Here is a 16,079-nt window from a genome sequence, read left to right as displayed (position 1 = left end):
TCATTTTTAGGGTTTTTGTACACCAGTCAGCTCGCTTAAGCGAACTTTACCGGTTTACGCGTTTTACTTAAAAGTTTGATAATTAGCACAAATAATTATCCGTTTACTCTCGGATCTTGAAATTTTGCACAAATCACTTTTTAACAGTGGGGAATTTTATAAAAATATTTCCAGAATTAATTCTTATATTTAACATTTACTTATCCATTTTTAAACACCATTTAAACACTAAATATGTCGTAAATACCAAACGATCTTAGAAAAATCCCAAATTTCTCCTGGATGTCCCCTGCCATCCACATAGTCCCCTGTAATTTTTCCAAAACCAAAATCTTCTTTTAAATGCCAGATTTACTAAAACCGAGCTAGAAATCCCTAGAACTCGTTTAACCGAAAAGCCTACTTAAACTTCTCCAACGGACTTCAAATTTTTTGTATGACTTATAAATGTTATGAAAAGCTTATCCACAATTTTCCAGAATTTTTCATGATATTTAACTATTTTTCACCATTTTTGGCCAAAACCGAGCATTAAATTCACCAAATATTCATCCTTCATCCAAAAATTACCAAAAATTCACAGAACTCATATTTCCATGTTTTTAACACCTCTGTAAAATTTCGTGACCTAACTCTAAACGAACAACAATCTGTCCAAAAACACATACACCGACAAAACCGAATATACCTTTCGTTTTCCGCCACTACAAGCTATAAACTCATCTTTCCGCCTTATCTACCACTAAATACAGAGCCTACAAACAACATACCACAATACCAAGCAAGTTATACTCACGATCAAGCCATTTCTTTCATGGTTACGGTTATGATATAAAAACAAAGATTTTAACCGTAAAAATGCGTTTTTGACTCTCTTAACTACTTTCTTGGACCAAGATCTTTTGTATATCTTGTATACATCACTTGATCCTCCAAGAATCGGTTTCATCTCGGGTTTTCACCCATTTTTCATTTGAAACCTCATTTCCTTGTAAATGAACCAAGAAAAGAAGATAAACACGATCACAACTCGGTTTTTACCTTGTGTTCTTTCTTAAAAACTTAGGTTGTGGATGGATGTTGAAGATTGTAGAGAGGATTTGGAGAGTTGGATATGAGAAAAAAGAAAATGTAATGTGTGTGTGTGTGTGCAAGGACCGATCGGTCCAAATGGGGAGGTGGGGTGGGACCCACTTCTTCATTTCTAGCCACTTATTCCGATTTCCGTAATTTGGATAATGTTTTGGATAATCTGGTTCAGTTCGTTTCTCGGTTAAACGTTTAATTCGGCTTACAAAGAGGCCAAAATGGTTGTTTTTCGGCTTAAAAATAAAATTTATATAAAACCGATTTAAAAACTTAAACCATGGCATTTATTAACTTGAAACGTCATATATTAGTTATTACGTATCTTTTTCGGCTTGATCGATCGTCTCTTGCTCGGTTTGGTATTAAAGGTTTCGTTTATCGTACCGACGTACTATTAAATCGAAATCCTTTTTCTGTGCTTTAATCCACTTATCCCGAAGCTTTATTACTTCGTAACATCACTAAATATCATATATCTCGTCTATAATTGAACCCTCGATTCATTCGGGTTTCAATAACTATCGATCGTTTGATCGCATAATCAATACGGTGAATTATATATTCACGTACAATCAATACAATGAATCATGTTTTCTCGTATAATTACCATGGTAACTCATGTACCCGACGTTACATATGACGTAACTAACGTCTACCGGTTAGGGTATACCTGGTTTCGTCGGAATCGTTACATTCTCCCCTCGTTAAGAAATTTCGTCCTCGAAATTTTACACGCCCACTATCTCCTTTCGAGAGGAAGGTGGGGGGTTTTTCCTTCAGAATTCATCCTCGCGTTACCAAGTATAATCTGGTCTTCGCTGCGAATTCCGCTTAATCTTAATAAAACTTGGTATGTCCGAACTGTTTAGTTTTCCTGACTATTATTTCTACAGGATTATTTATGATATCAAGCATGTCTTCTATGATTACCTCTATTACTAGTACTTTCGTTGCCTCATCGCTTAGGCACTTTTCAATCCGTATACATGGCAAAACATCATGTATAGTACTTAGCCCCTAGAGTACTTTAATCGATAAACTAAATGACCAACCATGGAGATAGTTCTCATGGGGTCCAATTAATTAAGAAGCTATTTTCGGTTTTGCCAAACCTCATACCACCTCTCTAAGGTGACGCCTTAAAATACCTTGTCACCTCTCTCCGGCGACAATGGTTTCCTTTGAATGTTGGCATAACTCCTTTGCCAATCACGCGCTGCTTTCAACTTGTCTTAAATATTATAAATCCGATTGGTTGTTTCTCTAATCAATTCCAATCTTATGGCTTGATTGACGCCCATTTTCAATTTAACAAATTGGTGATAATTACTTCACCCATAAAAAGCTTCAAGCTCTCGCTGCTTCCTTCCCCGCCTTCCAATAATGGAAGTAGGGTGACTATTTTGATCTGAGATAATTGAAAATGGCACTCCACGACGAGATACCATTTCACCATCAGGAATTTTGGCAAGAATTCATTGGGGTAATCGTCATAGATTGGAATGAAATGCGAGGATTGGTTAATCGATCCGCGATTACCCAATTTTCCTCATGCCTTTGATATATCTTGGGAATTTGCATCCCGAAATCCAATGTAATTTATTCCCACTATCATTGGCGACTTTTCTGTTATTGTAGCGTTCCCAAGGGTTTTCGGTATGCAGCCTTATCTCTTGCATAACTTAAATTTTCACCAACATACGTAACCATATCTTTCTCCACTCTCGGTCATTAACAACATCCTTTCAGAGATCTGTATCATCAATAGTCAAATCCGATCCCGGATGTATGGATTATTTCGATCTATGCACTTCGTCAATGATTAATTCACGAAGGTCATGGAGGGTCGGGATCCAAATCCGATTTTTGAAGTAGAGAATTTCGTGCACGCGTTACTCGAAATTCTTCTCACTGCCGTAAAGTTCCTCCTTTTCCAATTGTCCCTCTTTCAACGCCTCACGTTGAGCGACTCGAATCAGATTTGAAAAGTTCGACTGGACTATCATCCCCAACGCCCTCATTCGCAATGGCTTAACCCGATCTTTCCTTCTAAAGGCATCGGTTACGACGTTAGCCCTGCCGGGTGGTAACGGATGTCACAGTCGTAATTGTTTATCCACTCAACCCATCTTCGTTGCCTCATATATAGTTCTTTCTGATCGAATATGTGATGCAAACTTTTATGATCGGTGAAGATGATGCACTTCGTATCGTAGAGACAATGTCTCCACATTTTAAGTGCATAGATAACTGCTCCCAGTTCTAAGTCATGAGTAGTGTAATTTTTCTCATGTATTTTTAACTGTCGAGAAGCATAGGCTATAACCTTATTATACTGCGTCAACACGCATCATACCCTTCTACGCGACGCGTCACAATACGCGACAAAACCATCGTCTCCATCGGGGAGACTTAAAATCGGCGCTTGGCACAATTTTAATGGTTTCTATCTTATTTGGTTCTATGTGAAATCCTTGTTGCTTTACAACATGACCAAGGGATTATGCCCTCTTTATTCAAAATCACATTTCGAAAACTTAGCGTATAGCTCATCTTGCTTTAACACTTCCATAATTTTCCTTAAACGTCGTTCGTGCTCTTCCTTATGTTACAAATATATCAAAATATTATCAATGAATGCTATGACAAATTTGTCAAAATAAAGTTTACAGACCCGGTTCATGAGTTCCATGAACACTGCCGGCACATTTGTTAGCCTGAACGGCATGAATAAAAATTCACAATGGCCGTACGAGTCCGAAACGCTGTTGTTGTAACGTCCCCTTCTTGGATTTCTCATTTGGTGATAACTATAGCTAAGATCAATTTTTCTAAAGATAAATCGCCCTTTGCAGTTGGTTAAACAGATCATTCACTTCGAAGAAGTAAGCACCTACTCTTGATCGTCGCTTTACTCAATTCTCCCTAATCAACACATATCCTGACACTTCCGTCCTTCATTTACCCATTTAAAACTGGTGCACCCCATGGTGACTAACTAGGTCGTATAAAATCTTATCCAACAATTCTTGTAACTGATTGGATAATTCTTGCATCTCGGACGGTGCAAGTCGGTAAGATGCTTTAGCAACAGGGCCAGCTTGAGGTATTAAATCGATTCTGAATTCGACCTGTCGGGTTGGCGGTAATCCAGGAAGTTCTTATGGGAAAACTTGTGGAAATTTGCGCACCACCGGGATATCTTCTATATGTTTTCTTTTAAATACTTTGGCAATCACGTTTGTTAAATACACCACGTCTTCTTGTCGTAAATATTATAACATCTCAAGATGAGATTTGAGTGGCAACATAATACCGTACTCTTTTCTCTGTATTTAATCGCTTCATCGTCCGAAAGAGAGCTTCTAATCATCTTCTTTTCATAGTTGATTTCTGCTTCCCGTTGAGTTAGTCAATCCATGCTAACTATTACGTCAAAACTTCTTTGTTTTACTGGTCGTAGGTCGATAAGGAAAGTTAATCGTTCAGAATAATAGGACAATTCCGTACAATTTAGTTAACCAATAGGGGTTTACCGTTAGCGATTCTACAGTATAGGGTTCTATAGTTTCACTAATCGTATCTTTCCAAAGGGTAGGAGGTTAGCAGGAACTAACTTCTATTGACGACCGTAAAAATTATCACTGAAGTCTATTGATTTAAAAACTACCACATACTTAACACCACCTTTGGATCATGACGTGCTTTATTCAAATTACTCACAAAAGCACGGCTCCTTGCTTGATCAGAGGTTGATGCTTGTCATGAGGTTCGTCTTCCAACTACACCTTGGTTCAACTTTGGGCAATTTCTCTTGAATCGTTCTGTACTGCCACATTCATAGCAAATACAACTGTTTGGCATAATTTGATTACTTTGGGTGGATTGTTATTGAAGTTGTTGGGTTCGGAGTGGTCGTACAGGAATGGGTTGGGGGTTTCCGGTTCACAAGGCTTCAATTGGTTCTACAATTGGGGCATTACGTCCATCTTTACTACACCTGTGGCCCACTATCACTCGACATTCTTCTTCCTGCCGATAACCATATATTTTCCACATTCAGGGAAGGACCCTTTATGCGGTTCATGGTTCCACACCAGAACTAGTCTTAGTATAATTCTGGGTCGTAGGACATACCTACTTATTCACAAGTCTATCTTGCACTATACCTTTATCATTTCCCTTCTTTAACACTCGACGTCTCACCTAACGTCCTTCCATTCCGCTTCCCATAAAGTCAAATATATCAATGCTGGCTTGTGCCACAACCCTTCCAAAGGTTGTATATACTTTACAGGGTTGACTATACTCCTTATCGATGGAATTAGCCCCCAATCTAGCACTCACTTTGCTTTGTTTCAGGAGTAATTAGCCATGTTACCAGACATGACAATTCCTTCAAACGATTTGCGTGTTCTAAGTGATCAGCACACAACATTTCTATCTCTCATAGCTCAGTTTCCAATCTCTGAGTTTAATTACTCGAATAAAAATGCTCCAGCACAAGAATTTTAAATCCTGACCATATCATCTGAGTAATAATTTTCCAACTATAATTTTTGTACCGTCGGGTTCCATCACGATACAACATAATCTACCAACATATCTGTAGCATATTTCACTACACAATATTCCAGACTCTTACCAATATCCTTAACCATCTCGATCTTTTCCATCCACTCGCTAATCTATTCCTCCCTTTTACCATCTGTAAACTATTAATAATTTCCTTACCACAAACAACAAACATATCCTTCATACCGGATCTAATACATTACGACTACTATTCATGTTTAGTTTATAACTAATACTTGTAGTTATAATAGCATTCGGTGTAACATTTTCACTCTTAGTAATTACATTAAGAGTTGAAATATTCATAATCATGTGATTGCTCGATCTATAATTCCGCGATCACATTTGCATCAACACTAGCAGTGAACAGTGATACGACATTCGGTATCATCATCTGCTATCTTTGAGCAATCAACTGAATCATATCAATCTCCATCATTGGAGTTACTCTTTTTATGTCATTCTGCCGTACTCATCCCGTACGCAGTAATCAATACTAATCTCACCGTATAACTCGTTACCAGCTCAATCATAACAGCAAGTATACATACACACCTAATATTATCATACAAATTACACATACCAGTATCTAGTATATATATATGTCCCAAAATATAATAACATATAGACTTATCCTGACGTCGGTTAACGTCTAATTATGGTTCATAACCCTTGTCACCATCTGACATATAGATCTTTCTCAACAAAAATCAATGTTTAATATACTTGATTTCAATATCCTTCTGCATGTCAGCATAACCGATACATGCTCACCGTGAGCACCAAACGATTACGTACCACGGAGTTATAATATCCGTGTCTATTCGTATATCCGGCACACACAGTATACCTCCTACGAACGAACAACCAACTATGCCATAATGATTCCAACACTCCTTTGCGTATAGGTAATCATTCTATTCGAGCATACATGGGTGTAAACATCTAACGGATGTAAGGATAACATAGGAAGTTATCAGAATAGGCGGGTACCGGTGTTGGTAGGGTATGGGATTTATCAAATTTTCGTTGTGAGTGACGGTTACTAGACATTTCTGGTTAATGTCAAACGGGAGATTTGACTTGGTACCATCATAACTATAACCCGATAAGTCCGACTTATCACCAACCGATGCTCTAGAAATTTCAGCATCCTCGGTACTTTTTATTATCACATCCCCCGGTTCCTTATCCGGGTCTTATTTCCCAATACTTGAACCCCCAAGATATGCACACGTATATATATATATACACATTAGCACATATAAATAATATTATATAATGTACACATATGTTGCCATTTTTACCTATTAATGTACCCCGTGACTTCCCCTGAATTCCCTCGTGCGGACAAGTCTGTTATTATGTTCCGGACCATAATAACTCACTTGTCCATCCAAGTTCATCCAGACCTCGCCACAATAAATTTTTAGTTGATATTCAGATCCTATAACACTTGAGCTACTTGTTATATTTTAGGTATCTTTTAAAGACATCCTAATTCTTTTATAACAAATGGCTCTGATACCAAGTTCTGTAACACCCCGTGACCGCAGCGGAAACGTAAACGGGATGCGACAGACACCTCTGATATCAACCACATTGTTTATAAAGAAAATCGAATGTATTAATATACTTCAAAATTACATTGTCTCGTCTTTCATTATCGTCTAGGTGATACACACTTCATACAATACGATTCATAATTCTATCTGTCATAATGTATCCTAACGTCCAGCACGCAAAACTTACACACATCAAGCACTTAGCACGTAATCAATCACTTTATCTTAGTTGTACCTGAAAAGCATGTGAGAAAACGGGTCAACTACGAATAGTTGGTGAGTTTCACAATTTTAGTAAACCATGATAAATCCATATCATAATATAATATTATCTGGGGACACTGTTAACCCATAAACACCTTTAATAACCTCTGGGGACACTGTTAACCCAGAACACCTTTTAATAACCTCTGGGGACACTGTTAACCCAGAACACTTCCGATAACCTCTGGGGACACTGTTAACCCAGAACACTTCCGATAACCTCTGGGGACACTGTTAACCCAGAACACTTCCAATAACCTCTGGGGACACTGTTAACCCAGAACACTTCCAATAACCTCTGGGGACACTGTTAACCAAGAACACTGTTGCGGGACCTTACAATATCAACAACTCAGACAATTATCGTTTTAATACATTACCGTACGATTCCCGTACAATAAACATTATATAAATACATTCATTTCCATGCGATCAGCATGTACTTAAACATTTTGATAGAAACATGCTTTCCGCCCCGGGAAAATATTTAAAACATTTCAGTAAAAAGGGGCCCGTGAAACTCACCTTAGCACATGCAAGCAGGTAACAACAATCATTATCAATTATCACGTCCAATCTGTAATACGATCCCTACGATCGTTATTATACAATCATTGTTTATATAATCTTTAACCTTATCAATCGGTACATCTGGGGACTCTGTTAACCCAGTACTGTACCTGTTCCGGGGGCAATGTTAACCCAGAAATACTTCTCCGGACTCAGATTGTGATGTCGTTTAGAGTTCCAAGGTCACAACTACTATTAGTCGTTTTCTCGTTTTGCGTGCCTAGCACGAATATCCGTTTTATGTTTCAAAAATGAGTTTGGTCACACACGACCCGAAAATAGTGGTTGTCTGATAATTTAATTTAAAATTTGAAATTATAGCACGGTTTAGACGTCCCGATTGGCCGCGGGACCCGTTTCCGTCTTTGGCGTACCGGAAACTGTTAAAATAGATTAAAATTACTCAAATCATCCGAATTATTTTCGGATGATTTATTTTTACTTGTTTAGCTCATTTACATGAAAATAGTTCATTTTTAGGGTTTTTGTACACCAGTCAGCTCGCTTAAGCGAACTTTACCTGTTTACGCGTTTTACTTTAAAAGTTTGATAATTAGCACAAATAATTATCCGTTTACTCTCGGATCTTGAAATTTTGCACAAATCACTTTTTAACAGTGGGGAATTTTATAAAATATTTCCAGAATTAATTCTTATATTTAACATTTACTTATCCATTTTTAAACACCATTTAAACACTAAATATGTCGTAAATACCAAACGATCTTAGAAAAATCCCAAATTTTCTCCTGGATGTCCCCTGCCATCCACATAGTCCCCTGTAATTTTTCCAAAACCAAAGTCTTCTTTTAAATGCCATTTTTACTAAAACCGAGCTAGGAATACCTAGAACTCGTTTAACCGAAAAGCCTACATAGACTTCTCCAACGGACTTCAAATTTTGTGTGTGACTTATACATGATATGAAAATCTTATCCACAATTTTCCAGAATATTTCATGATATTTAACTATTTTTCACCATTTTTGGCCAAAACCGAGCATTAAATTCACCAAATATTCATCCTTCATCCAAAAATTACAAAAATACACAGAACTCATATTTCCATGTGTTTAACACCTCTGTAAAATTTCGTGACCTAACTCTAAACGATCAACAATCTGTCCAAAAACACATACACCGACAAAACCGAATATACCTTTCGTTTTCCGCCACTACAAGCTACAAACTCATCTTTCCGCCTTATCTACCACTAAATACAGAGCCTACAAACAACATACCACAATACCAAGCAAGTTATATTCACGATCAAGCCATTTCTTTCATGGTTACGGTTATGATATAAAAACAAAGATTTTAACCGTAAAAATTCGTTTTTGACTCTCTTAACTACTTTCTTGGACCAAGATCCTTTGTATAACTTGTATACATCACTTGATCCTCCAAGAATCGGTTTCATCTTGGGTTTTCACCCATTTTTCATTTGAAACCTCATTTCCTTGTAAATGAACCAAGAAAAGAAGATAAACACGATCACAACTCGGTTTTTACCTTGTGTTCTTGATTAAAAACTTGGGTTTTGGATGGATGTTGAAGATTTTAGAGAGGATTTGGAGAGTTGGATATGAGAAAAAAGAAAATGTAATGTGTGTGTGTGTGTGCAAGGACCGATCGGTCAAATGGGGAGGTGGGGTGGGACCCACTTCTTCATTTCTAGCCACTCATTCCGATTTCCGTAATCTGGATAATGTTTTGGATAATCTGGTTCAGTTCGTTTCTCGGTTAAACGTTTAATTCGGCTTACAACGAGGCCAAAATGGTTGTTTTTCGGCTTAAAAATAAAATTTATATAAAACCGATTTAAAAACTTAAACCATGGCATTTATTAACTTGAAACGTCATATATTAGTTATTACGCATCTTTTTCGGCTTGATCGATCGTCTCTTGCTCGGTTTGGTATTAAAGGTTTCGTTTATCGTACCGACGTACTATTAAATCGAAATCCTTTTTCTGTGCTTTAATCCACTTATCCCGAAGCTTTATTACTTCGTAACATCACTAAATATCATATATCTCGTCTATAATTAAACCCTCGATTCATTCGGGTTTCAATAACTATCGATCGTTTGATCGCATAATCAATACGGTGAATTATATATTCACGTACAATCAATACAATGAATCATGTTTTCTCGTATAATTACCATGGTAACTCATGTACCCGACGTTACATATGACGTAACTAACGTCTACCGGTTAGGGTATACCTGGTTTCGTCGGAATCGTTACAGTTTGTTAGGTGGAAAGAACCATGAACAAGTATGAATAAGCATTTGCAAAAACCGTCAAAGTAAAAAACAGAGTATTTTAAGTTTTTGGTTGTTCTTTGGCTTGTATTTGTTGTCCAACTTGACCCAAAATGTTGTAAAGATCTTTTTTATAACGTTTGACCGGTTGTAAATGTCTTATATATAGATGTACTAAGTTCATATTAGTGTAATGAAATTCAGTTTTTAATGCAATAAGTTGAACTATTGATTGTAGGGTGTTCACGGTCTGGTTTTATATTATTGTATTACTATTCAGTTTATATAATTTCAACGGGTTATTCACTTATTCTCTTGTTTCATCCTTACAATTTTGTTATTATTATTATGGTTGAACTATGATCTTCGAGACCTATATAGAATGCTAATCCCAGCCCCTTTTTACCAGAATTTTAGGCGAGTCATGACAATTATATTCTAAATTAGAATATATTGAATTAATGATAAAAATTTAATACCTTAACACTCACTATTTTCTTTTAACATGTAACTGTTTATGTTCTTTTGAGCTTCTTGACAGTTTGTAATACCCACTGTCCAATCTAGAAGCATCTCAGGTGACCGAAGTTCTTTTCTTTTCAACTTGTATACATCAAACGATGAGAATCATACTGGCCAATTTTAACAATGAATGAATAAGCGCAGCCGGCAAGACCATTCTTCCCAGTATTATTTATACTACTTAGTGTTGCAGCTTGCTATAACAGACTGATTCACCTTGACTTTCGATAGAATGTCACAACCAAAAGTCGTCAACTCGTTCTGGCCAACAAAGAGGTTGAACCGTGATAACTTTGTCCTTGGTTGTTTGCTTATATGAGGTTTACTTGTCTCGTTGTAAGTTGTAACAGACATGACCCACTTTTGATATAGCCCGTAGATGACCATCAAGTGAATGGTAATGTAGGCCCGTTTCGTTTTATATTACTGTATTTTGACTTGTTTCAATTTAAACTGCTGCGTTTAGACCTGTTTAAGTTTATCTTGCTATATGTTGGCCCGTTTCTTTTTTATTATTGTATTTTGACTCGTTTCAATTTAAACTGCTGCGTTATGACCTGTTTAAGTTTATATTGAAATATTTTGGCCCGTTTCGTTTTTATATTATTGTATTTTGACTCGTTTCAATTTAAATTGCTGCGTTTTGACCCGTTTAAGTTTATATTGGAATATTTTGGCCCATTTCGTTTTATATTAATGTATTTTGACTCATTCCAGATTATATTTTTGCATTTTGACCAGTTTAAGTTTATATTGCTATATTTTGTTTTATGCATTTTATTTTCTACGAGTGCATTCCAACCGAAAAAACATTGCAACATTATCTCTTTAAAAAGACTAAACAAAAACATATTGTCATTAAAAAATAAAATTATTGAAAAGATCTAAAAACTTCATAAATATTCAGGTTTCCAAGTCGATTCACATGTCATCCTTCTCTTTCTACCAACGACTCATCATCCTGAAAAAAAAACTAATGTAACTACCATACTAAAAACCGCTATTTATTAATAAATACAGATTTAACTTCTTTTTTTCCGGACATCCGGTGATGTGATGACCCGGTTGCTTGCAGTACGAACAAGTTTTCTTTTTTGGTGCTTTTGGGATATCCGGTGATATAATATATGCTTGCATAATATCCCGTCTGTTTTAAACTTTGCACATGAACATGTTACATCTATCTTATCTGAGAGTCGAAAGGTAACAGTTCTCCAGTATATTTTATCAATATCAAGTTATCCAACCTTATATTTGATTTCTTATAATGTTTTGCTTATCGTCTCATGGGTTAAATTAAGGGTAGCTTCAGTCCATTCTTTCTTGAATATATCAAAGAGCTTTCTAGTGTAACGTTGACTTGCTTTTTTCTCTATCATACATACAGAAGAAAGATTCGGCTTCAGTCCATGGTCCTGAAGTCTTCATCATTTTTGGAACCCCTTCGACAAGCAACAGCTTTATCATAATGGATCACAAACTCATTCAACATGGTATTTGAATTCACAAATCCATAAAAAAAGAATGAATGCTCTCGCTTCTTCCACTTGATGTCATGCCAGCAAAAAAAACAATCTTTCAAGAAGGCTTTAGCCCAATACTTGCGTTGATTGTACATCTCTGTTATCCAACTACCACTTTCAAATTGGTATTTACCACATAAAAAATCCCATTGATTTTCAAATTCTTCAACAGTATTACTCTTTATCCATTGCTTGTATGGCTCTTCAATGTCACTATAACGAACCGTAAGTGCTCGAAGATGTTCAATCTGATGTTTCTTTATATGTCATGAACGGAAACGATGTCGGGTTTTTGGAAAAACTCTTTTAATTGCATTTCCAATAGCTTTGTCTTGATCAGTAATTATTGCCAATGGATGCTTATCAAACATGCACTTTAAGAAATTTTCAAATAACCATTCAAAAGTCGCTTGTTTCTCATTCTCCAACAGCGCACTAGCAAAAAGCACGGATTGGCGGTGATGATTCACCCCGAAAAATGGAGCAAATGGCATCATAAACTTGTTGGTAAATTTTATATACAAGTTTCTTGATCTCCCATTTGCCCAAAAAATATTTCTAGGAGACCCATCGTCAAATAAATCCACAACAAAATAAAGGTCACGGTCTTCTAGTAATTTATCTTGGAAATGTTTAATAAGACCATAAAACTCTCTACCCTTGTAATGTTTTTGTTGTTCACCTAAAATATCGGAACATTATTTTGATGTAACATCATTTTCACTTGGATTTTTCATAGTATTTACGACCTTCTTGATTTGACAATGTCTCAACCCGGATTGACCAAGTTCCAACATCAGAGATTTGCAAACCAGTGAGCGGTGAAACTTCCCATGAGACCTGTGTTTCATTACCTTTGTTGGACTAGCGGTTAGTTTATGGTTGTGTGCACTGGTAAATGCATCAACGGACCATTTCACATCTTTACCTTTTGAAATTTGAATAAATGCTTCACATGCAGTCCTCAAATCCCTGCGACGTTTCTTAGCTTCTCCCGCAGAACCATCACACTTCAAATCTTTAAAACCTTCTTTGTTGCATACATATTTCCTTAGATAAGCCTCATTTGTTGTTTTATTTTTATGAGTCGCACATTTACGTATTCCAAAACCATATAAAAACGCATAACCATTATAGAATTCATATGCGTCATCAGGAGTATCGAAAACCTGCCCAATCATTTCATTTGTTACTTCTTTTTCCACCCGGAATCGAAGTCCACAATTTCTGTTTCCTCTACTTCAGAATTGGAACCGTTATTTGTGACCAAATACCCGTTTGCATCAATATGTTCGATAAGATTTCTTTCAAAAGCTTCAGTCTCTGATTGAACTGTTACTAAATCCATTATGGTGTGGATTTCCTGTATCAACAAAAGAAAAATATTGAAACATGTAAACTGATAATCAACATGTGAAAGAAAGAATCAGAACGTGGATTAGTACACAAACTTCTTAAGACTAATTGATTAACCACTTTGCTGATCTAATTTCTATGTAAATAGAGAGAAATAGGAGATATAACCATAGTATATCAGAACCTGATCGATTATAAGAACAAGTACCTGCTTTGTGGTCTACTGCATCAATCTTCGTCCTTGTTAATTGTTAATTGTTCGTGGTTTTCAATGAAGCATAAGAGAGCAAAGAGCAGGTACGTGTTTTTCTATGTAATTGATTTGATTTATGTTTTTAGGGTTTTTTTTTAATCAAAACTACGTAGTTTTGATGGGTTTTACGTGCAAGGTTAGGTGTGCGACAGCACCGTATTCACTTTCCCCTTATTCAAAACCTAGGTAACTAATAAGTTCTAGCCAATAGTCATGTTCAAAACAAGAATAAAATAAGGTTCAAACATTGAGTTCATAATAAAAATAATAAATTCAAACCGAGGAACAAAGTTTGTATAAGTATTTGTGATCCCAAACACTTGATCCACTTTCTTTTCCTCGCTCTTAATCACACAGTAGCCTCTAAGAAAATCTATGTCGCCTCCTGTCTTGTGTCACCAATAATTTGAGTGGCGGCTATTGTCTCTCCTCCTGTTATGTCTCCCTAAAAACATAAATAAATATGTTTCATAGGGTTAAAAGCCCTTTTCTTGTCGAACACTTCTTTTCTTTATTTAGCTCTCATTTACTTTAACTTAGTCCACAAAGCCCGCTTACTCATTGACATCAACTCCCCCTTTGAAAATAACTGAAACAATATATCAAACAATTGTGAATTAAATCATTCATCACCTCATCAAATCAAACGTACACAACATTTTATTATTATTATTATTATTATTATTATTATTATTATTATTATTATTATTATTATTATTATTATTACTATTACTATTACTATTACTATTACTATTACTATTACTATTACTTTTATTATTATTATTATTACTATTATTATTATTTAATACGTTGAATTGAAATTTATTTTTCTTTCATTTTAAATACTGCATATAATATTTAATATTGTTATAATAATAATAATAGTTGATAATGTATAACATATGCTCGATCCTTCGTTCGTCCATCTCAAGTTTAGTAAAAGTGCTTCATTTTAGCTCATTGTCTACCAAAACTTTTAAAACTCGAATGTGACCCATGAATGAGTAGCTAATGATAAAAACAACAGTAAAGTAATTCAAAAAGGTTAGGAAATAGCTATATATATTATATATAATATGGACCACATCAATAAACCACTAACTGCTTCCCTGAAACACCCTTAGCTGGAGCACTACCCGACGCCAAAGTACAACCTGGTTGCTGATCAACACCGCCACCAGCTTCTGGATCTTTATCCTGATCATCATTCTTCAACTTTTTAAGCATGTCTTCTTTACATGTAAGCTGAAGTATCAACTCATCTTGCTTATTCAACCTCTCCCCCATGAGTAGTAACCAGGGACCGCAATTCTCGATTTCCCGTTTCACATATGATAAATGGCTCACCATTTATCTCTGATTAGCTCGCATGTACTCTTGAAATAATCTGTCAGCAACCATCTAATTCTCTTGCAAATTAATCAGGTTCAACAACTCAAGGATTTGTTGTTGAACTGCCAAGTTAAAGAACGTAGGATTAACTAGCTGCATTGGACCTTCGGGTCTGTTGAAAGACATAAAAGCATAATCAGTTCGCTACATCATAAGGGCTGGAAGAATGAACTTGTAGCAATTACATGTTGAGGAGATAAAGCCATCGAATATATCACTGGTCTTCGAACAGACATGAATCGTGGATCAGTAGAAGATGTCATCATAATCGTAACCGAGGTACTCGGTGAAGTAGTAACCGTCGGGACTTGTGTAGGAGATACATTAGGTGATGCCACCACTCGTGGAACATGTTGTGGTGGTTCTTGTTTCTCGACACCCGAACCTCTACGAGTTCGCTTTTTTGCTGGTTTCTCTACTACAATAGCTTTTACCTTACGTTTATGTTCAGTAGTATCATGATCACCATCATCACCATAGTTTCCACCTTCACAATATCCACGTTCGGAATCAGAATCGTCGTGGATCCAATGTATCAGGTGAAGCTACATAATTAGGACGAGCCACGTGCCCAATCAATATCTTAAACTTAGGCTTTGTCTAAATAGTCTGAACATGATAAGCCCTAAGCCGTCTCATCATATCTTCGTTCATGTTTTCAAGAATCAATAAATATTTAGACATCTCCGGGTCTTTAATCAAA

General features: G+C 36.1%; 1 protein-coding gene across 1 annotated transcript; it reads right to left on the bottom strand.

Annotated features, from left to right (window-relative positions):
• Positions 1 to 12,641: 12,641 nt before the first annotated feature.
• On the bottom strand, positions 12,642 to 13,556 carry LOC143599395 (protein FAR1-RELATED SEQUENCE 7-like). The gene is made up of 2 exons (XM_077077359.1): positions 13,160 to 13,556; positions 12,642 to 13,057 (listed from the first exon to the last, which is right to left on the bottom strand). Exons 1-2 carry the CDS (start codon positions 13,554 to 13,556, stop codon positions 12,642 to 12,644), a joined length of 813 nt encoding a protein of 270 aa, XP_076933474.1.
• Positions 13,557 to 16,079: the final 2,523 nt, after the last annotated feature.

The sequence above is a fragment of the Bidens hawaiensis genome, unplaced genomic scaffold (assembly GCF_021521415.1).
Source record: "Bidens hawaiensis isolate Kalapana, Puna unplaced genomic scaffold, B.hawaiensis_p1.1 tig00052135_1, whole genome shotgun sequence".
NCBI lineage: Eukaryota > Viridiplantae > Streptophyta > Magnoliopsida > Asterales > Asteraceae > Bidens > Bidens hawaiensis.
This window is presented reverse-complemented; position numbering and strand designations above follow the sequence as displayed.